Source organism: Xiphophorus maculatus, chromosome 8, assembly GCF_002775205.1.
Source record: "Xiphophorus maculatus strain JP 163 A chromosome 8, X_maculatus-5.0-male, whole genome shotgun sequence".
NCBI lineage: Eukaryota > Metazoa > Chordata > Actinopteri > Cyprinodontiformes > Poeciliidae > Xiphophorus > Xiphophorus maculatus.
Window position 1 is genome coordinate 24,473,417 of NC_036450.1, and position 15,230 is coordinate 24,488,646.

Consider the following 15,230-nt stretch of genomic DNA (forward strand, 5'->3'; position numbering starts at 1 on the left):
GCTCATCCCTTAGCAACAGCTTAACACCAAATGTTATTGTTCAAAAAACATAGGATTTTCTCAAATTTAACTTTGCGTCAAACTTTGCGTAAATATACGCAATCTTTGTCGCTGGCGTGAAAATGTGCGGCAACCACGCAAGCTTTCTCTGTGGACAATATCAAACTACAAAGTGTCAAAACCCAACTAAACACACTGAAATCTCACTCCATACAAAGGAGCATTGAATCCAATGTTTTCTCATGATTGTATTGTTTTATTAATTAAAACGCAAACTATACAACCAAACCAAATTTCTCCTCAGAAAATAATCTACCGCACATAAAATAGAGGACCGGGAAAACCTCACTCGAATGTAAATAGTAAATATCCTCAGTTCAAAAAACATAGCATTTCTTCCGCTCTTTTTGAAATGTCTCAACACTCTAATTGTTTATAAATCATAAGTGCTTTTGAAATACTACTTATCTGCTCAGACACAAGAAATGTACTGTAGGTAAATTTTTTCAAAAGTTAAAATCAGAGATTTACTTTTTTTCACTTCGTTACCAGAAAACACACTCGTCTCTTAGCAACAGCTTGACAACAAATATTGTTATTGTTGAAAAAACAGGATTTCTTCCACTTTTTTTGAAATGTCTTAACACCAATTGTTTATATATCATAAGCGCTTTTGAAATACTACTTATCTGCTGTCGTGAACGGCTATCTTTTATGAAGAACCACATAGACCCGTTATGCAGCTTGTAGAACTCTGTGTGACTGACAACTAGTGGATGTACAGCGCATGCTCATCAGTCTGCCCCCGCGCTACGGAAGCCTCACTGTGACATATCACTACATCTGCTAAGACACAAGAGATTTACAGTAGTAGGTAACTCAGACATTAAGTACCACATAGTCATTGGGTATTCTAGAAATCAACCAGCTTACAGAAGCATTCTGGACAACATTAAAAGTTATTTCTGAAGAAATGTGTAGAAGTCGCCATAACAGGCTTCAGTCACCAACATGATGTACTAATGAAGAAAGAAAAAAAAGAAGCATCCACTATGTCATTATTTAGTGTGTAGAGACAGAAACATTTTGGGTTAGCTTTGATCGCAATAGATCAAGCCACCGGGCCAGCACAGCCACTTTCCCCATCATGCCGTCTAAAGCCAAAAACGTCGAGAAGACGACTCCGCAGCTAAATAATGTTTACTCAAATGGCCTTCAGATTTTTTATTACAGTTTTAATGTTCGGTTAACCACCCAACACCTCGTGCTACGCCTTCTTGGCTAGCGTTAGCTGCTAACAGCTAAACAAAAATACTAAACCAAGTATTTTGGACGGTAGGACTCAGGTTCAGTCCTACCGTCCTGCAACTTTTAGATGCATCCTGACTCCCACAGACCAGGATCAGCTCTGAACTGACCTGCTAACAGCCCTTCATTTGACTCAGGTGTGTTGGAGCAGAGGCTTCTGCGGGTAAATCGTTGTTATGATTTCTGGTTTGTGCAAATGAAATAGTCAAAAGTTGTTGTCATGGCGACGGATTCTTTAAGCCAGCTGACTGATGGTGTGCAGCAACATGTGTGGGGAGGAGCTGTTACCATAGCAACAGCAATGCCAGGGTTTCCTTTTTAACGGGTTTGAAACGGTTCTGACCCGGTTCGTTGGATTTAATCGTTTTTTGTTAGTTTTTTTTAAACTTAGCTTAAGCTAAGTTAACTTAAGTTAAGCAAACTTAACTGGTAAGTTACCATGTCGTGACAGTTTGTTATGAGACAGATCATCTGTGAATACAATCAATCTCCTCCACCTCCTCCCTGAATTACTATTACTGGTTATGTTCTGGCCAAAAACAACCAATCACAACCAGAAGGAGGGTCTTAGTGCTGTCAATCAACTTCATTCACTTGCTACTAAATGTGCTAATGGCAGAGAAACAACTTATCGTTGCTGGAAAATAGTCTAACTGCCATCAGTCATAGCTATGCTAACTAGATTGAGCATTCACAACAGGCTGCGTTAGCTGCAGAGCAAGGGGAGGGAGGAGGAGCAGCCACATGAGATTGTGATTGACAGCCCTAAAACCCGCCTCCTGCCTCTCATTGGTTGTTTCTGGATAGCACTGGGAGAAAGCAGAGGAAATTGATTCTTCACAGATTATCTCTCATGCCATGTTGTCACAACACAATGACAGTTTTAACAAATATGTAAAAAAAATATTTTTTAAAATAAAAGTTACGTACTACAGCTTTAATTTCACTTAGGAGAGGACGGGTCAGGAGGGAGTTGCTGCTGACTGACTCACCTGTTGTTAAGTGGTAAAAGGCACAAAGGACACGTTAAACACATGAATATCTTGGTTATTTATTTAAAAAATTTTTTTGCCTTAATTCATTAAATGCTAATGAATTTAGGGTTAGGGTAAGTAGCGCCCCCTTCACTTCCGGTGTGCAATGGCCCCATTTCCAAATAAGGTATGAGACTGCCAGAGGTCTGTCCCCGCCCCTTTCTGTTTGCTGCAGCGAGGTCCTTCTCTCTGATCAGCGCCTGAGAACCGCCCCACCAGAAGATGGTCTCCTGGCTCCCTCTGGTGGATGACTGGAAAAGGTGCGGGAAAAGAAACAAACCCCACAGAAAACCAAAACCCCTCGCTTCCTGACATACAGTTCAGACCAAATGTTTGGACACACCTTCTCATTGAATTCAATGAGAAGGTGTGTCCAAACCTTTGGTCTGTATTGAGTACAGACCAAAAGTTTGGACACACAGTTGTGTCCAAACTTTTGGTCTGTACTGTACATGTCCCCAGCATTCCAGTATCAGCAAAGGTTGCCCGATCAGATTCTGAGCACCTAATTGTAGTTTGTAAGTAGTCGACAGGGAGTAACTACCTGTCAACCTATGTAGTTACTCCCTGTCAACTACGACGATTTAACTGACAAATTAAATCATCAATTTAATTGTCAATTAAATTGACGATTTAATTGACGAGAATTAAATCGTCAATTCTCTCACTTCAACCTGGGTCCACCCGACCACCCCTACAACCGCAAATCATGACAGAAACAACAAATCGGGTTAATCGTGATTATTCAACTATTTAAATAATAGGCAACTAACTCAGACGGACAATATGCTGGCAATTTTATGATATTTCCGCAGTTGTAATAAAATCTTGAGTGGTCAATGACCGAGACCATCAAAAAATGCTCTTGAAACCGATCTCGACATCAAGACCGGTCTCGAGTACTACAACACATGCAAGGCCTATGCCGAAGCCTATGGTGAAACATTTTAGGAGAGACATCTCACTCAGTGGCTGCTCTGAATCCAGCTGCCTTTCCTTTTCCTTCTCTTTGTTCTTCAGCTTTTCGGTCAGCTGTTGCACTTTTCGCTCCAGAGCCTTGGTTTTTTGAAACAATTTGACAATCTCCTTGTCCATTTCCTTAAACCGCTTGTCGAAGTCAAGCTTCATCACCGCAAGTTGAGTCTTCAGCTCTTCGGTTTCTTCCACGGCCATTTCTGGACAAACAAATCACAGACAAGCAATGTGGTATGACGATAAAACATCCTGGAACAAATGTTCAATATTTTCCTGGCTGCTACCTAGAGTTGATGTCACAAATTGATGTAACTGCCTCAGCAGAACAACTACAAAACTTCTGAAGTTTGAATAAAAACATTTTGTATTTTCTATTTCAAATTGTGAAACTAGGGGGAAAAAACTGTATAAAAAGAAAACATTTTGCCAGTTATCAATGAAAATATGAATTGCTTTTGAGCCAGTGATATTTATCACATCATATATAACATGTCATATGTGACATGAAAGTTTTAGGATTGAAACTTAATCTGACAGCTGCAGTTACTGAAATGTGTAGCTGTAAAACACACTGTAACTTATCTAGGTGTTAAAATCTCCATAGGTCACAGGAGCAGGTAATAATTTCACTCTCGTTTGCGAATCCGTTCAAAAGAAATTCAGCAGTCGGCCAGCGAGGGATTTGAATATTTACGGTAGAATGCTATTAAGAAGAGATGTTAAGGGCGCCATATGTTTTTTCACCAGTAGATGTCAGTAAAGCGCTCTGTTCTGATCTGGACAAGATTCCCTTGAAGTTTTTTTTTTCTTTTCTTTATAAATACCGCACAAAAAATAGAAAATAATCTGTTCTTTTAAATTCTGTAGCTGAAAGAGGTTTAAATGTTTTGACATTTACTGTCCTTAATCAAATATAAAAAATTTATTGGATCAAGAGGTTTTTCTTTTTTTTTAAATCATAAAATAAAATAAAAATAAAAAGATCGAACTTTCATGTGGAATATTTTCCCAAGTCATCTGTTCAGCAAACCAGGCTGTCTAAATTTGTTGTTGTGTTGTAATTTTTCAGTTAGAAAACATCCAGTCCAATTAGCTCAGTTTCTACATAAATCATTAGTTCTACGTAGCTGAGTTGATAAAAATATTAATGTGATAAGCCAGTTACTCGATAGTAATTATATACATTGATATTTATTTAATTAGCAAATAAATAAAACACAAGAACAAAAGAGCACGCAGAGCATGCCCATTGTTCTTTGATTGTTTTAGTTCAAAATGGCAGCTGTAATGTCTGCCATGATGGGAGACATTACAGCTTTGTGCTGCCTGGCTTCATGCAGGGGGAGGGAGAGTGAGAACAGTCATGCTGAGCTCCTTGTGCTTGGTTACTTCTTGCTTGCTGCTCTTTGGTCAGTGTTCATAGTTGAGCGTTGTTTACCGTCTGGGCATTGCCTCAATTGCCATGTTTAATGGTGCAGACAGCGGTGATTTCTGACATGAATGATTTGGGCAAATGCCCAGGGCGTTATCTTTTTAGATAAGCAGGAACAAAGAGTTTATTCTGCTTTTAATATTGGTAAAATGTATTTAAGCTCTAAGTATTTAATATCTAGGTGTTTTTATGGGAATGTGAATCTTTCAGATCAATTTGATTAGCAATTTTGATCATATTTCACATTTTATTGTGTCATGTAGCGTGGGGGTGCCGGTCTTGGTCTTGTCTTGGTCTCGGGTTAGGTGGTCTTGTCTACAACACTGCCTCACCGCACATCACTGTTGTGAATGGTTTTATGAACAACAATAACATAGATATATCTCAAAAAGAGTTTGGATTGGTCATTAAGCCTATCCTTAAAGCTTCCATTCATTCCTACACATTTTCTTAAAATAGTCCTGCCTGTCATTGCAAACAATCTGATTAAAATAGTAACTCATCGCTCTCATCAGGTGTTTTTCCCCCCCGGGCTTTGAAAACAGCAATTATCAAACCACTGATAAAAGAGAACGATCTGGACAAATCACTACTGCAGAATGACAGGCTGACCTCTAACCTCCCATTCATCAGCAAACTTATTGAAAAAGCTGTTTAAACAGTTAAATAGCTTCCTACTGTTAGCTTCCTAACAGTTAAATAGCTTCCTACTGTTAGCTTCCTAACAGTTAAATAGCTTCCTACTGTTAGCTTCCTAACAGTTAAATAGCTTCCTACTGTTAGCTTCCTAACAGTTAAATAGCTTCCTAATGATAACAAACTGCGGTGACATTTTTGAGTCTGGTTCCCAGGCTCACCACAGTACTGAGACTGGCCTAATCAAAGTGTTCAGTGACATTCATCTAAACACAGACAGTGGAAGAACCACAGTTCTGGTTCTGTTGGACCTCAGTGCAGCTTTTGACACTGTTGATCATGACATGTTACTGAATCGACTGGAGAGTTGGGTCGGGCTCTCTGGTCCAGTACTCGTCTGGTTCGAATCTTACATAAAGCACTGGGATTTATTTGTTTCAGTAGGTAATTTCTCATCAAGGTGGCCAGACGTCAGATGCTTGGTACCGTAAGGTTCGGTCCATTAAGAGCCGATGTTGTATCAATTTTCCAGACTTAAATGTTGATGACCTTAAGAGGTTTATTTGCTCTCACATTGCTGAGAAAATCAGCACTGAACTATTCAGAGAACTATCTAATGGTGTCACTTCATGTCAACTTAAGCATTTTGTCAACGGAAATTAACGTTAACAGCAGTGAGTCATTGCAACCAGACAATGTGTTATCTGGATAAGAGCTCAAATGCAAGTGTCTTGAATGATAAAATAACCAAATGCTACATCCACCAATCCTTTTGCGATTTTTGAAAAATTGATATTCCGATGACAATTGTGACTCAGCATATTGTTCTGGTTTAATCAGCTCATTCTTAGTCACTTCATCCCCCGTTCACTTTCAGTTCAACTCCGCAGTTTGTTAGTTCAGTGTATATCCAAAAGCTGAAAACTAAACTATCTTTAAACCAACATTTTTTTTTTAGATTTCAGGTGTCCTAAAGTGTTTTTATAGAAAATTAAACTATAATTCTGATTTGTTCTTCTGTTAGGCGAGATGTTGCACTTGTAGATGTGTACGAGGTTCCTACAGGTCGCCTTGCGTTTATCGCTGTGTGTTTGTGTTTTGTTACCGGCAGCACTGACTGTTGTTGGGGCAAAGGTAGGGAACAGGAGCAGAGTTCCCTCATGGGTCCAGATGTTGCTGCTTTCCTATGTGGACAATGTCTTTGTCCTATGTAGATATGCTGATGAGCCTTCAGTCACATTATAATCACAATGCATGCTGTCGATAGCAACTGGGAAATGGTGCCAAAATTAAAAACGGAGAACTTTGTAGCATCAATTTGATCTTTGGAATTTTCCAGAAAGTAGTATTAAAATCTTATCCCCTCATGTTTTAGGTATCGTTAGCAATGACCGTTTGTGACCTACTCTCCTTGTGGAGGGCATCTTCTGGAGAGTTTGTCCACGATTTTGTGGGCCATATCTTAACGTTTCTGTTTTTTCTTTAGCTGGAAGTCATAAGAATAAAACAAGAACAGAACCACTTGGATTACTGAGGGGTTTTTTTCCCCTCCTCAATGAAGCACCAATAAAAGCACAGGCATTCAGTCTCAGGAACTGTGAAAAGAGGAGAGCTACACCGATCCTACATTAGTATTCATCCCAATATTGAAAAATATTCCAGATCTGGTATCGTGACCACGTGCCGTAAGGGCAGATCTATCGTCTAATTCAATGCTGCTGTGATCTGAGCAACATCATGTTTTATTTTACAATATATTTAAAATTCATAATTTCATCTCTGCACCATTTAAAAGGTTTGCTGCAGTTTATATTTACATGTTTGACCAAAGTAGTCAGACTATTGTCTTTGTCCGTTTCAGTTTATTTTACATTGGGTGTTAGACTCCTAAATGAAGTTGTGTTTTTTAACATGCTTGACCGAACTTGTTTATGTGTGCTGTACTAGTGCAGCAGATAAATGTTCATTACATTTATGTAAAAAAAAAAAAAAAAGAAGTTTTGTCATTTCAGAACCAATTCTCTGTATCAGATCGGTATCGGCCGATACCAACGCAGATATCCGAGGTTCAGTATCGAGTGAAAAAAGTGGGCTGGTGCATCTCTAAGCAAAGGCAAATCTTTCTTCCTAGAAATTTGCTGCTAAAAGATGTTTTAAAAAGACAAAAAGTCATACAGAATATTGGCTTTATTATGAAACCTGGGGCATTTGTTCACAGAAAGCCATCCTACATTTGTACAGACCCATGAAGCAGGTTGTTGTTGCAGTCACAAAAACAAAAGGAGACACTGTGTCCGGAGCAGGCCGAGGTCGCCAGAACTGTTTCAATACAAAACTGGAGCATGTTTCGTTCCACGCAGCGTTCAGTGACCGTAGGAATTACGGCTGCATGACACTCAACATGCTCCAGAAACAAAACATGGAATATTGTTGAAAACTGTATTGTTGCGAAACCCAAACCCTGACAAGAATTCTAAAAGCAACTAAGCCCAACAAAAATATATTAAGTGTACAAACCCCCACCCGCCCCCTTTCCACCCCGCCCTCAGTCAACATTTAATATGGATTTCATTCATTCAACTTTGTTTTTTGGAGCTGTCATCCAAACAGCTCAGTTAAAATCTGACCCTCAACGTCCTGCAGTCGCGTTTTAAACTGTGTAAAAAGATACTACGTGTGTGAACAAGTGGCCTGGTCGGATTTAGTTAAATACACAGGGAGCAGAGACAAACCTCCATGAAAATGTCCACTGAGTTCCCCTTTGGCATGTTCCACTTTCAATCCAATAACAGTGGTAGAGGTTGCCTCATTTTTTAAATTTATTTATTTATTTTTAGAAAGACCAGCTGCAATATGAATTCTTTAAACTTCAAAACACGAGGAGTGGAGTTAGTGAACTTTGACCCTAGGAACAACCCTCCACCTCCCAGATACTGCGTTCCAATTGAAATCCTACATTCCCCCTGTGGTGACTCCGCGCACGCGTCCTGAAATCTTTCTCGCGTTTGCGCTTGCGGAAGCCTCGGCCGTTTGCGCCAGCGAACGCTTCCTGGGAAAGTGACCAGCGCTCAACTAGATTTTAATCAAACCTCGACAAAGAAAACTGGTAAACCCAAGAAGAAAAAGAAAAGAACTAAAGAATCCGACATCTACAAGCAGACTCTTTTGGCCATTTGTTTCCAAACATACAATTATTGAGGGAATCAAGCAGGTAACAGAGCAGCAGCAACAACAACAAAAAGTCATCAGATCAAATCACGTGTTGGCTTTTCTCAAAACGGCCAGTCTTGTCTTTCAGTGTGGAAATAACTGTCTTGGTGTTGGAGGGGGGAAAAATAAAAAAAAAAGAACAGTGGAGGACACACAGGGATGGACGGATGGAGGGAACTACACCACTCGTCGCACTTCGAAAAATCTCTTCAAGTAGTAAATCTGTCCAAGTGTCATGGCCACCAGAACGAGGGCTTCGAAGAAGGACCACAGGACCACCCTGCTGTTTGTGTTGTCGTTAACTAGTAGAAATAGAAGAAAAAAAAAAACAGCAGACGGGACGTGAGGATACATTTTACTGCACTCATCAGACCAAACGGCTCTCGAATTGCGTTCTTACCCGCTCTGTGTATCCTCTCGCGGACCTCCATGTACTCCTGCTCATGCTTCACCGCCGTCATGGCGACGGCGAGCTCGTTGATCATCTCCTCCAGCTTGTTTTGATGAGCTGAAACGAGCAGCGAGCCGTTAAATGCAGAAGGACGACGTGCACAGAGGACATGCGGCAGGCAAAACCTTCTTGCATCCGAAACACGATTCCTTTACGTCAACAGTTCGGTGGAGGAGTATTTGCCCCGCTTATGGATTTCCTCTGCCTCACATTTAAATGATCGCTGGCAAACTTAAATTAAATAAATAAATAAAAATAAAAAAATCACACTTAGATAACCTGAAGAAATACAAAATGGACAGACACCTTTCAGAAAAGAGGACCATGCAAACAGTGAAACATGGTGGTGGTAGTATGATGGTCTGGAGCTGCTTCGCCGTTTTAAGACATGAATGACAAGCTTCAAGAGATGAAACCATGATATTTTTTCTCTCTCTAGAAGAAAAATCCTGAAGTAAACAAGTGTTCGGGAGTTTATGCAGCAGCTTCAACCCAAGCAAAACGGAAGGCTTCAGAGTGTTTCGGTCACTGTGTGCACGTAAAGCGGATCGAGATGCTGCAAAGTAACCTTAAACTGACGGTTCATGTTCATCAGTTCATTTCTGTCCGATACTCTTTAGTAACCAAGAAAGACGAGCTAAACCCGTTGAAATCCATAAAAGAAGCAAATACTTTTTCATAGCACACCATTTCTCTGATACTCACAGTGCAAACAGTCAAACCGTTAAAAAACAACAAAAAAACCAAACATTAAGGCTGCCTCTGTCGCAAACAACATGTAATATTAGTTTATAACATGAAAACAAGACTGGTTAGAGAAAACTCCACGGTGCATCGCAAACTTCATACGACAGTTTTCACTTATTCTGCCCTTTTCTTTTTCCTACCATCCCAGCCGTCACCACCTATAAAGGAGGGAAATGTACCCAAAGTAAAGTCAAAAAAGAAATTCAAAAGATCAAATCTTTGAAATAGAAGCAGCATCACAAAAGACGGGCCATGTAGTCAGACGTGGCCGATCCGAGTACCTTCCGTCTCCATGTCCTGGCCTTTCGGCGCCTCTCCGATGTCGATGGTGAACATGACGATCTTGGGCGTCATGGTGGACATCTTGTTGCTGAAGCAGAACTTGTAGGTTCCGTCCATGTGTGCAGCCACGGAGTATTTCCCACTGGACTCTCTGTCTCCTTTGTAAATCTGTTTACCATCAGGCCCCGTTATCTGAAGAGAGAACGATATCTGGGTAAAAAATATTGAAAGGGTGCAGAGTTTCACCCAGAAAACTTGCTAAGCCCGGTGGTAGGGGGCGCTACTGTGTTTGAGTTAAACAAAAAAAACAAAACTCAAATTGTGTGAAATAAAAACACCTGACCTCAGTCTCCCTACGCATTCGCATACTGACCACACTACGTTGCCATTGTGCTTCCAACCGTTTCACTAACTAGAGACTTGTTAACCGGTCTTTGTTTGCCATCACTGTTACTGGTGTACAAACAAATATAATGAATAAAAACAACACAGCCTGGTGGGGGCAGCAAGGCCTGGTGGCCCGCCAGGCTTATGAAACCCTGTATGGAGAAGATATCTGGTAAATTCTTTTTTTGACTATTTTTATTGCCATTGTACATCCACAAAAGCACAACAACACTTTCAAATAAAGGCCCACTCACCTAGAATCTCAAAATAGATCATCAGTAATGTTTACATTTTATGGAAGGTTTAAAAGAAAATAACAGGGAAAAAAGTGAAGTAGTGAAACTTTTACCCATGTAACAACACTATCCATCGCTGCTACGCCTTAGGCATAAATGCCATTATTTGGATTTCTGGTGATCCAAATCTTTAGAGGAGAAAGAAGTACTTGTGAGCTTTAACCAGAGCCTGTGGTCTCTCACTCTTGCGATAATATGATGACAGTGTCTATATTTCTCCTAATCTGCACTTCCATCGATCTGTGTCATTAAGCATTTTGTGCAATGTCTTCTCTATCTGATGAGAGCATCTGCTGCCAATAGACTGTCCAACTGGTAAAGCATTACAGTAACATAAAAGATGCAAGTTCCCAATAGTTGGCATATATTAGCCAACAACTACTACTCCAACCAGTCAATTGCGACATGAATATTGCACTCCAGTGTCATGCAGTATTAGGAGGAGTACAATGGAGGGTTACCCTTACAGAATATTTTAACAACAGCATATTTAAATAGCAATTTATTCCAAGTTTTAACATCTTATAAATATAGACCAATCAGCATAGATGCAACTCTGGTTAATAAATTATGACTAATGGAAATGGGTAAGAAATTGATCACTTTATCAGAGGGAGGAACTCAAATCAGGAATCATTACATGCCATCATATTGATCCTCTACTCGTTTCAAATGAGTAGAGGACTCCACGAGCTAAATCTCACTTTGAAGCTTCTACAAGATCACCTCCAAAGAGTGAAACAGTTTATGTATTTCTAACAAAAACGTTCCACATAGCCTTTTCAGCTGAGCATGATGTCCTTTAGCTGACCCGAACCAAAGCTTCAGGTCAGCGTTTTGTAATGTAAACGTCACTTTTATACCAAGAAAAACGAGCCTAAAGTGAAAATCCAGCTGCCTGTTGCATTCAACCAGCCGTAGGAATCTCATATCAGAGCATGTACTGCGTCCATGGGAGTCCATTCAACGACAGGTGTTCCCATCTGTGCATAGCTGCGATACATTCAAGTGCAACCGGTGAACTGAATTGTCTCTAAACACCCTCCAAATGGATCAAACCATTTTATCATCAAACTGTTCATATTTTTATTCAAAAATTCCTCAACAACAAACTCAGCCATTTTCAACCAAATATATTGTTGTATTAGGGCTGCACAATAAATCAATAATACATGTATTGCAATACACAAGTGATATCAGCAATAATACGTCTCATAGAAAGTTTAATGTTCAATTTATAGATTGTTCACAGAATACCAATCCAGAACCGCACAGCATTCTGGGGGATGTAGGTAAAAAACCAAAAAGAAATCTAATCAGTCTCTGATTGCACCATTAAAAGCCTCTTATGTATACACTTAAACACTGAATGAAAAAGTCAGACACGAAGTTCTGAGATGAAAAGTTTCGTGAAACTGCATCAAAACATGTTGAGGGATGAGAGTCATTCACGTTGTGAGAGGGAGTTACTTTTTTTGAAGAAGAAGAAGAATAAGAAGAAAATGGCTAAATGGAGTAGAGGACAGTTGCTCTGTTTTTCTCTTTGACATTTTAATCTCAACATGGAGTTGGACATGGTGGCCTCTGTTAGAAAATCTCAAACTTTAAGTAGAGGTCTTCACTCCCCAAGGAAAAACACGGAGCCTGCCAATCCAGTACCGCTGGCTGTGCAAAATTCAAAAACAGGAGAGTTAAAAATGTCCCATTTGTAATATTTTTTTCTCCCTTCAATAAACGCCACAAATAAAAAACACCAGAAACAGCACAGCCCTGTTGTTCAGCAGAGAGGCAAGATTTCAAAAGTATACTCTAATATCCATTTATCTTGGAGTTCAGCATTGCCATGTATCGATCTGTGGAATCCATTAGTCTGCATGCTTCTTTTTTTGTTGTTTATTCATTTAGCACACGGTTATGCATTTGCTCAAGCAAAAAGAAAACAATCACAATTTAATAAATGTATAAAAGCTAACATTATCAAATTTTTTCTTATGTAAAAACGAACAACTGGATAAAGAAAGTCTTACTGACCCAGAGCAGAAACAAGCAGGTGAACCCAGTGGGTGGGTCAGCTGCCAGGTCAGGTTACTAAGCAAAATTTATTTTAAAGAGTTTATTTCTGACGAAATGCGAAATAAACAGTTGTTTTTCCAGAGGCGTCGTTTCATGTCTGATTTTGAAGACCTTTCTGCTTGCTTCTCCTGAGAGACCTGGCAACCCTGACTCGATTTTTACCAAATCATTGAGAGGTCGGCATATGGCAGCTGCCAGTGGGATAAAAAAAATTATATATATATATATATATATATATATATATATATATATGGCTATTTTAATTAGAAGCAGATCTCTAGAACAGTTGTGGAATCACAGCTCAACTCTATTTTAAACTTACAATTCAAAATATACTCCTAAATACTGTATGATATGGTAGCCTAGCCAGATATAATGCTAAAGCTGCATCCAATTGATCAACCCTGCATCGCCCTTGCAATGTCTTAACCACAACGGCCATTTTGTGATATATACAACGAGATAAATGTTCATATCTTGCAAATGACTAAAATGCCACGAATAAATCCGGATCATAGCTACTTTACTTCAGGTGACGTTTCACAGCGAGACGGCTAATCGTTAGCAGCTAACGTTAGCACAGGGCCTGTCGATCCAGTTCGGAGTTTGAAGTAGTAATAGCTCCATTTCGTACACAATACACGATTTTGATGGTTGGACGCACTTGAAGAAGCATATTACCTCTACGTCGATGTCCAGGAAGCCTCCCTCGGCCACCTCGAACATGAGGCCCATCTTCGTGCCAGAGTTGACCCGCTCGTAGAAGCACTCCTCAGCATGAGCATCTATGCTAACAAAGTAGCCGGACGCGGTAGCACACAGAGCGGCCAGCAAGACAACAAGTTCTGAGATGGTAAACATAATTGAAACGACGTGCTGAAAACACCAACGCTATAAGGAGTGTCACCCTTTTTTTCTCGTTTTACAGAACAGACAGGAAAACTGCCGTGTTTCCAGGAGCGGACAGTTGGAACAGGGAAGGAGCTCCACTCTACAGCCGTGTTCCGCTCTCTGACTGCCACGTACGGTTTCTTAAACGGCAAGCTGTAAGGGCCAATCTTTACGACAGCGCCTCAGGATGAGACGCTTTACAACTTAGACGAGAATTAATTTCCAAATCACAATCGAAAGAATTCAGACGAAAGTCTTGAATACATTCACTGTGATCTAATGTAAGTCATGATTAAAAAGCAAGTTAGCACGCAGAACCTAAACTACACAATGTTCTTTGATAAATGCCTTTCAAATTAGGGGCTGACTTGATGAACAGTCTTTGTCATACTCTTGTGTTTTGTTATTCAAGTTCACTCTTAAAAGGGAAAAGAATAATAATCGTAACTCAAATTACTTTAAAAATTCTGACTTCTGTTTAAGTGGTTTTTGTTTGTTTGTTTCATATGTCCGGCTGGTGTGATTTTACAACAAGACAATTATTTTATCTCAGATGAGCAGGATAATTTGGATTTTGTTTTCCTTGAAAGTAATTATTAAATGAATATCACATGTTGTATTTAGTCAGGTTATCTTAGATATTGACATTTCCTCGATCATCTGAGATATTTAAGCATGACCAAAAACAGCAATTTGTAGGGGTCAGATAATTTTCACAGCATTTTTAATATCAGGTGGCCACACAAACAACATCTTTGTCAATTTATTATCAAAATTGCAATGTATTGCCTGTTTCTCAGTTTGTTTTCAGCAGTTAATCTCTTAAGCGCCTTTAAATCTAAACCACCGTTTTGAGTTGCTTTTGAAACATAATCAATGAAAATGTAGCAATAGCACTTTGCTAAATGCTGATTGTTGACTGTGTGTTTTATGACTGTATTTTTGTGTTTACACGACATCATGGAGAACCAAAATTTAATTTTATACTTCACTAATCTCGTTTAAATCAAGGGTGAAAACTCGCCTGTTTAGAGTTACCTCTGATTAATATCAACTGGAACATTTATAGTGTAGTTTTCCTTTTTTACTGTGCTAACTTTTCTTTTGTTGTGCTTGCATTGCTGTTTTGGTTTTTCTTCTAATCATGTAAAGCACTTTAACTACCTTGTTGCTGAAAATGTGCTACAAAATAAACTTCTTCTTAAGAATAGAATAGAATCTTCTTTATTTTTCACATAATCCTCATGATATCATATACTTGGTGAAGGGCCAAAAACGGGAAAGGTTTATTTGGATTTAGTGTAATATCTGGTTTCAACTACGTTTATTCAAATATGCTAAAACAAAGTACATAGATAAACAAACAGAAGCTTGAGTCCAATAGTCAGCGGAAAACTGCTTCTTTAAAACGCCTAAAGACAATTATAGTTTGCTTGGAAATGACACACTCCGGAGTTAACTCCTTTTTTCTGATGAACTGTCTCTCCAGCAGCTAAATAACGTAAGAA

The 15,230-nt window shown here is 39.3% G+C and overlaps 1 protein-coding gene across 2 annotated transcripts; it reads right to left on the minus strand.

Annotated features, from left to right (window-relative positions):
* Positions 1-7,554: 7,554 nt before the first annotated feature.
* Positions 7,555-13,868, minus strand: tmed2 (transmembrane p24 trafficking protein 2). 2 transcript variants are annotated; one of them, XM_023338688.1, is made up of 5 exons: positions 13,513-13,868; positions 10,075-10,267; positions 9,934-9,951; positions 8,996-9,103; positions 7,555-8,897 (listed from the first exon to the last, which is right to left on the minus strand). In XM_023338688.1, the coding sequence occupies exons 1-5, from the start codon at positions 13,690-13,692 to the stop codon at positions 8,773-8,775; spliced, it is 624 nt and encodes a 207-aa protein (XP_023194456.1). In that variant the 5' UTR covers positions 13,693-13,868; the 3' UTR covers positions 7,555-8,772. The 2 variants fall into 2 exon arrangements, with proteins under 2 accessions (XP_023194456.1, XP_005812072.1); XM_005812015.3 differs by lacking the exon at positions 9,934-9,951 and having other exon boundaries at positions 8,773-8,897; positions 13,513-13,692.
* Positions 13,869-15,230: the final 1,362 nt, after the last annotated feature.

What these genes read in the sequence shown, in the direction of transcription:
- tmed2 (XM_023338688.1), bottom strand. Translation starts at nt 13,692, where the DNA reads ATGTTTACCATCTCAGAACTTGTTGTCTTGCTGGCCGCTCTGTGTGCT. An exon ending in TCCTGGACATCGACGTAGAG is followed by an intron (nt 10,268 to 13,512) that starts GTAATATGCTTC and finishes TTCTCTCTTCAG; the next exon opens with ATAACGGGGCCTGATGGTAA. An exon ending in CGAGAGGATACACAGAGCGG is followed by an intron (nt 8,898 to 8,995) that starts GTAAGAACGCAA and finishes TATTTCTACTAG; the next exon opens with TTAACGACAACACAAACAGC.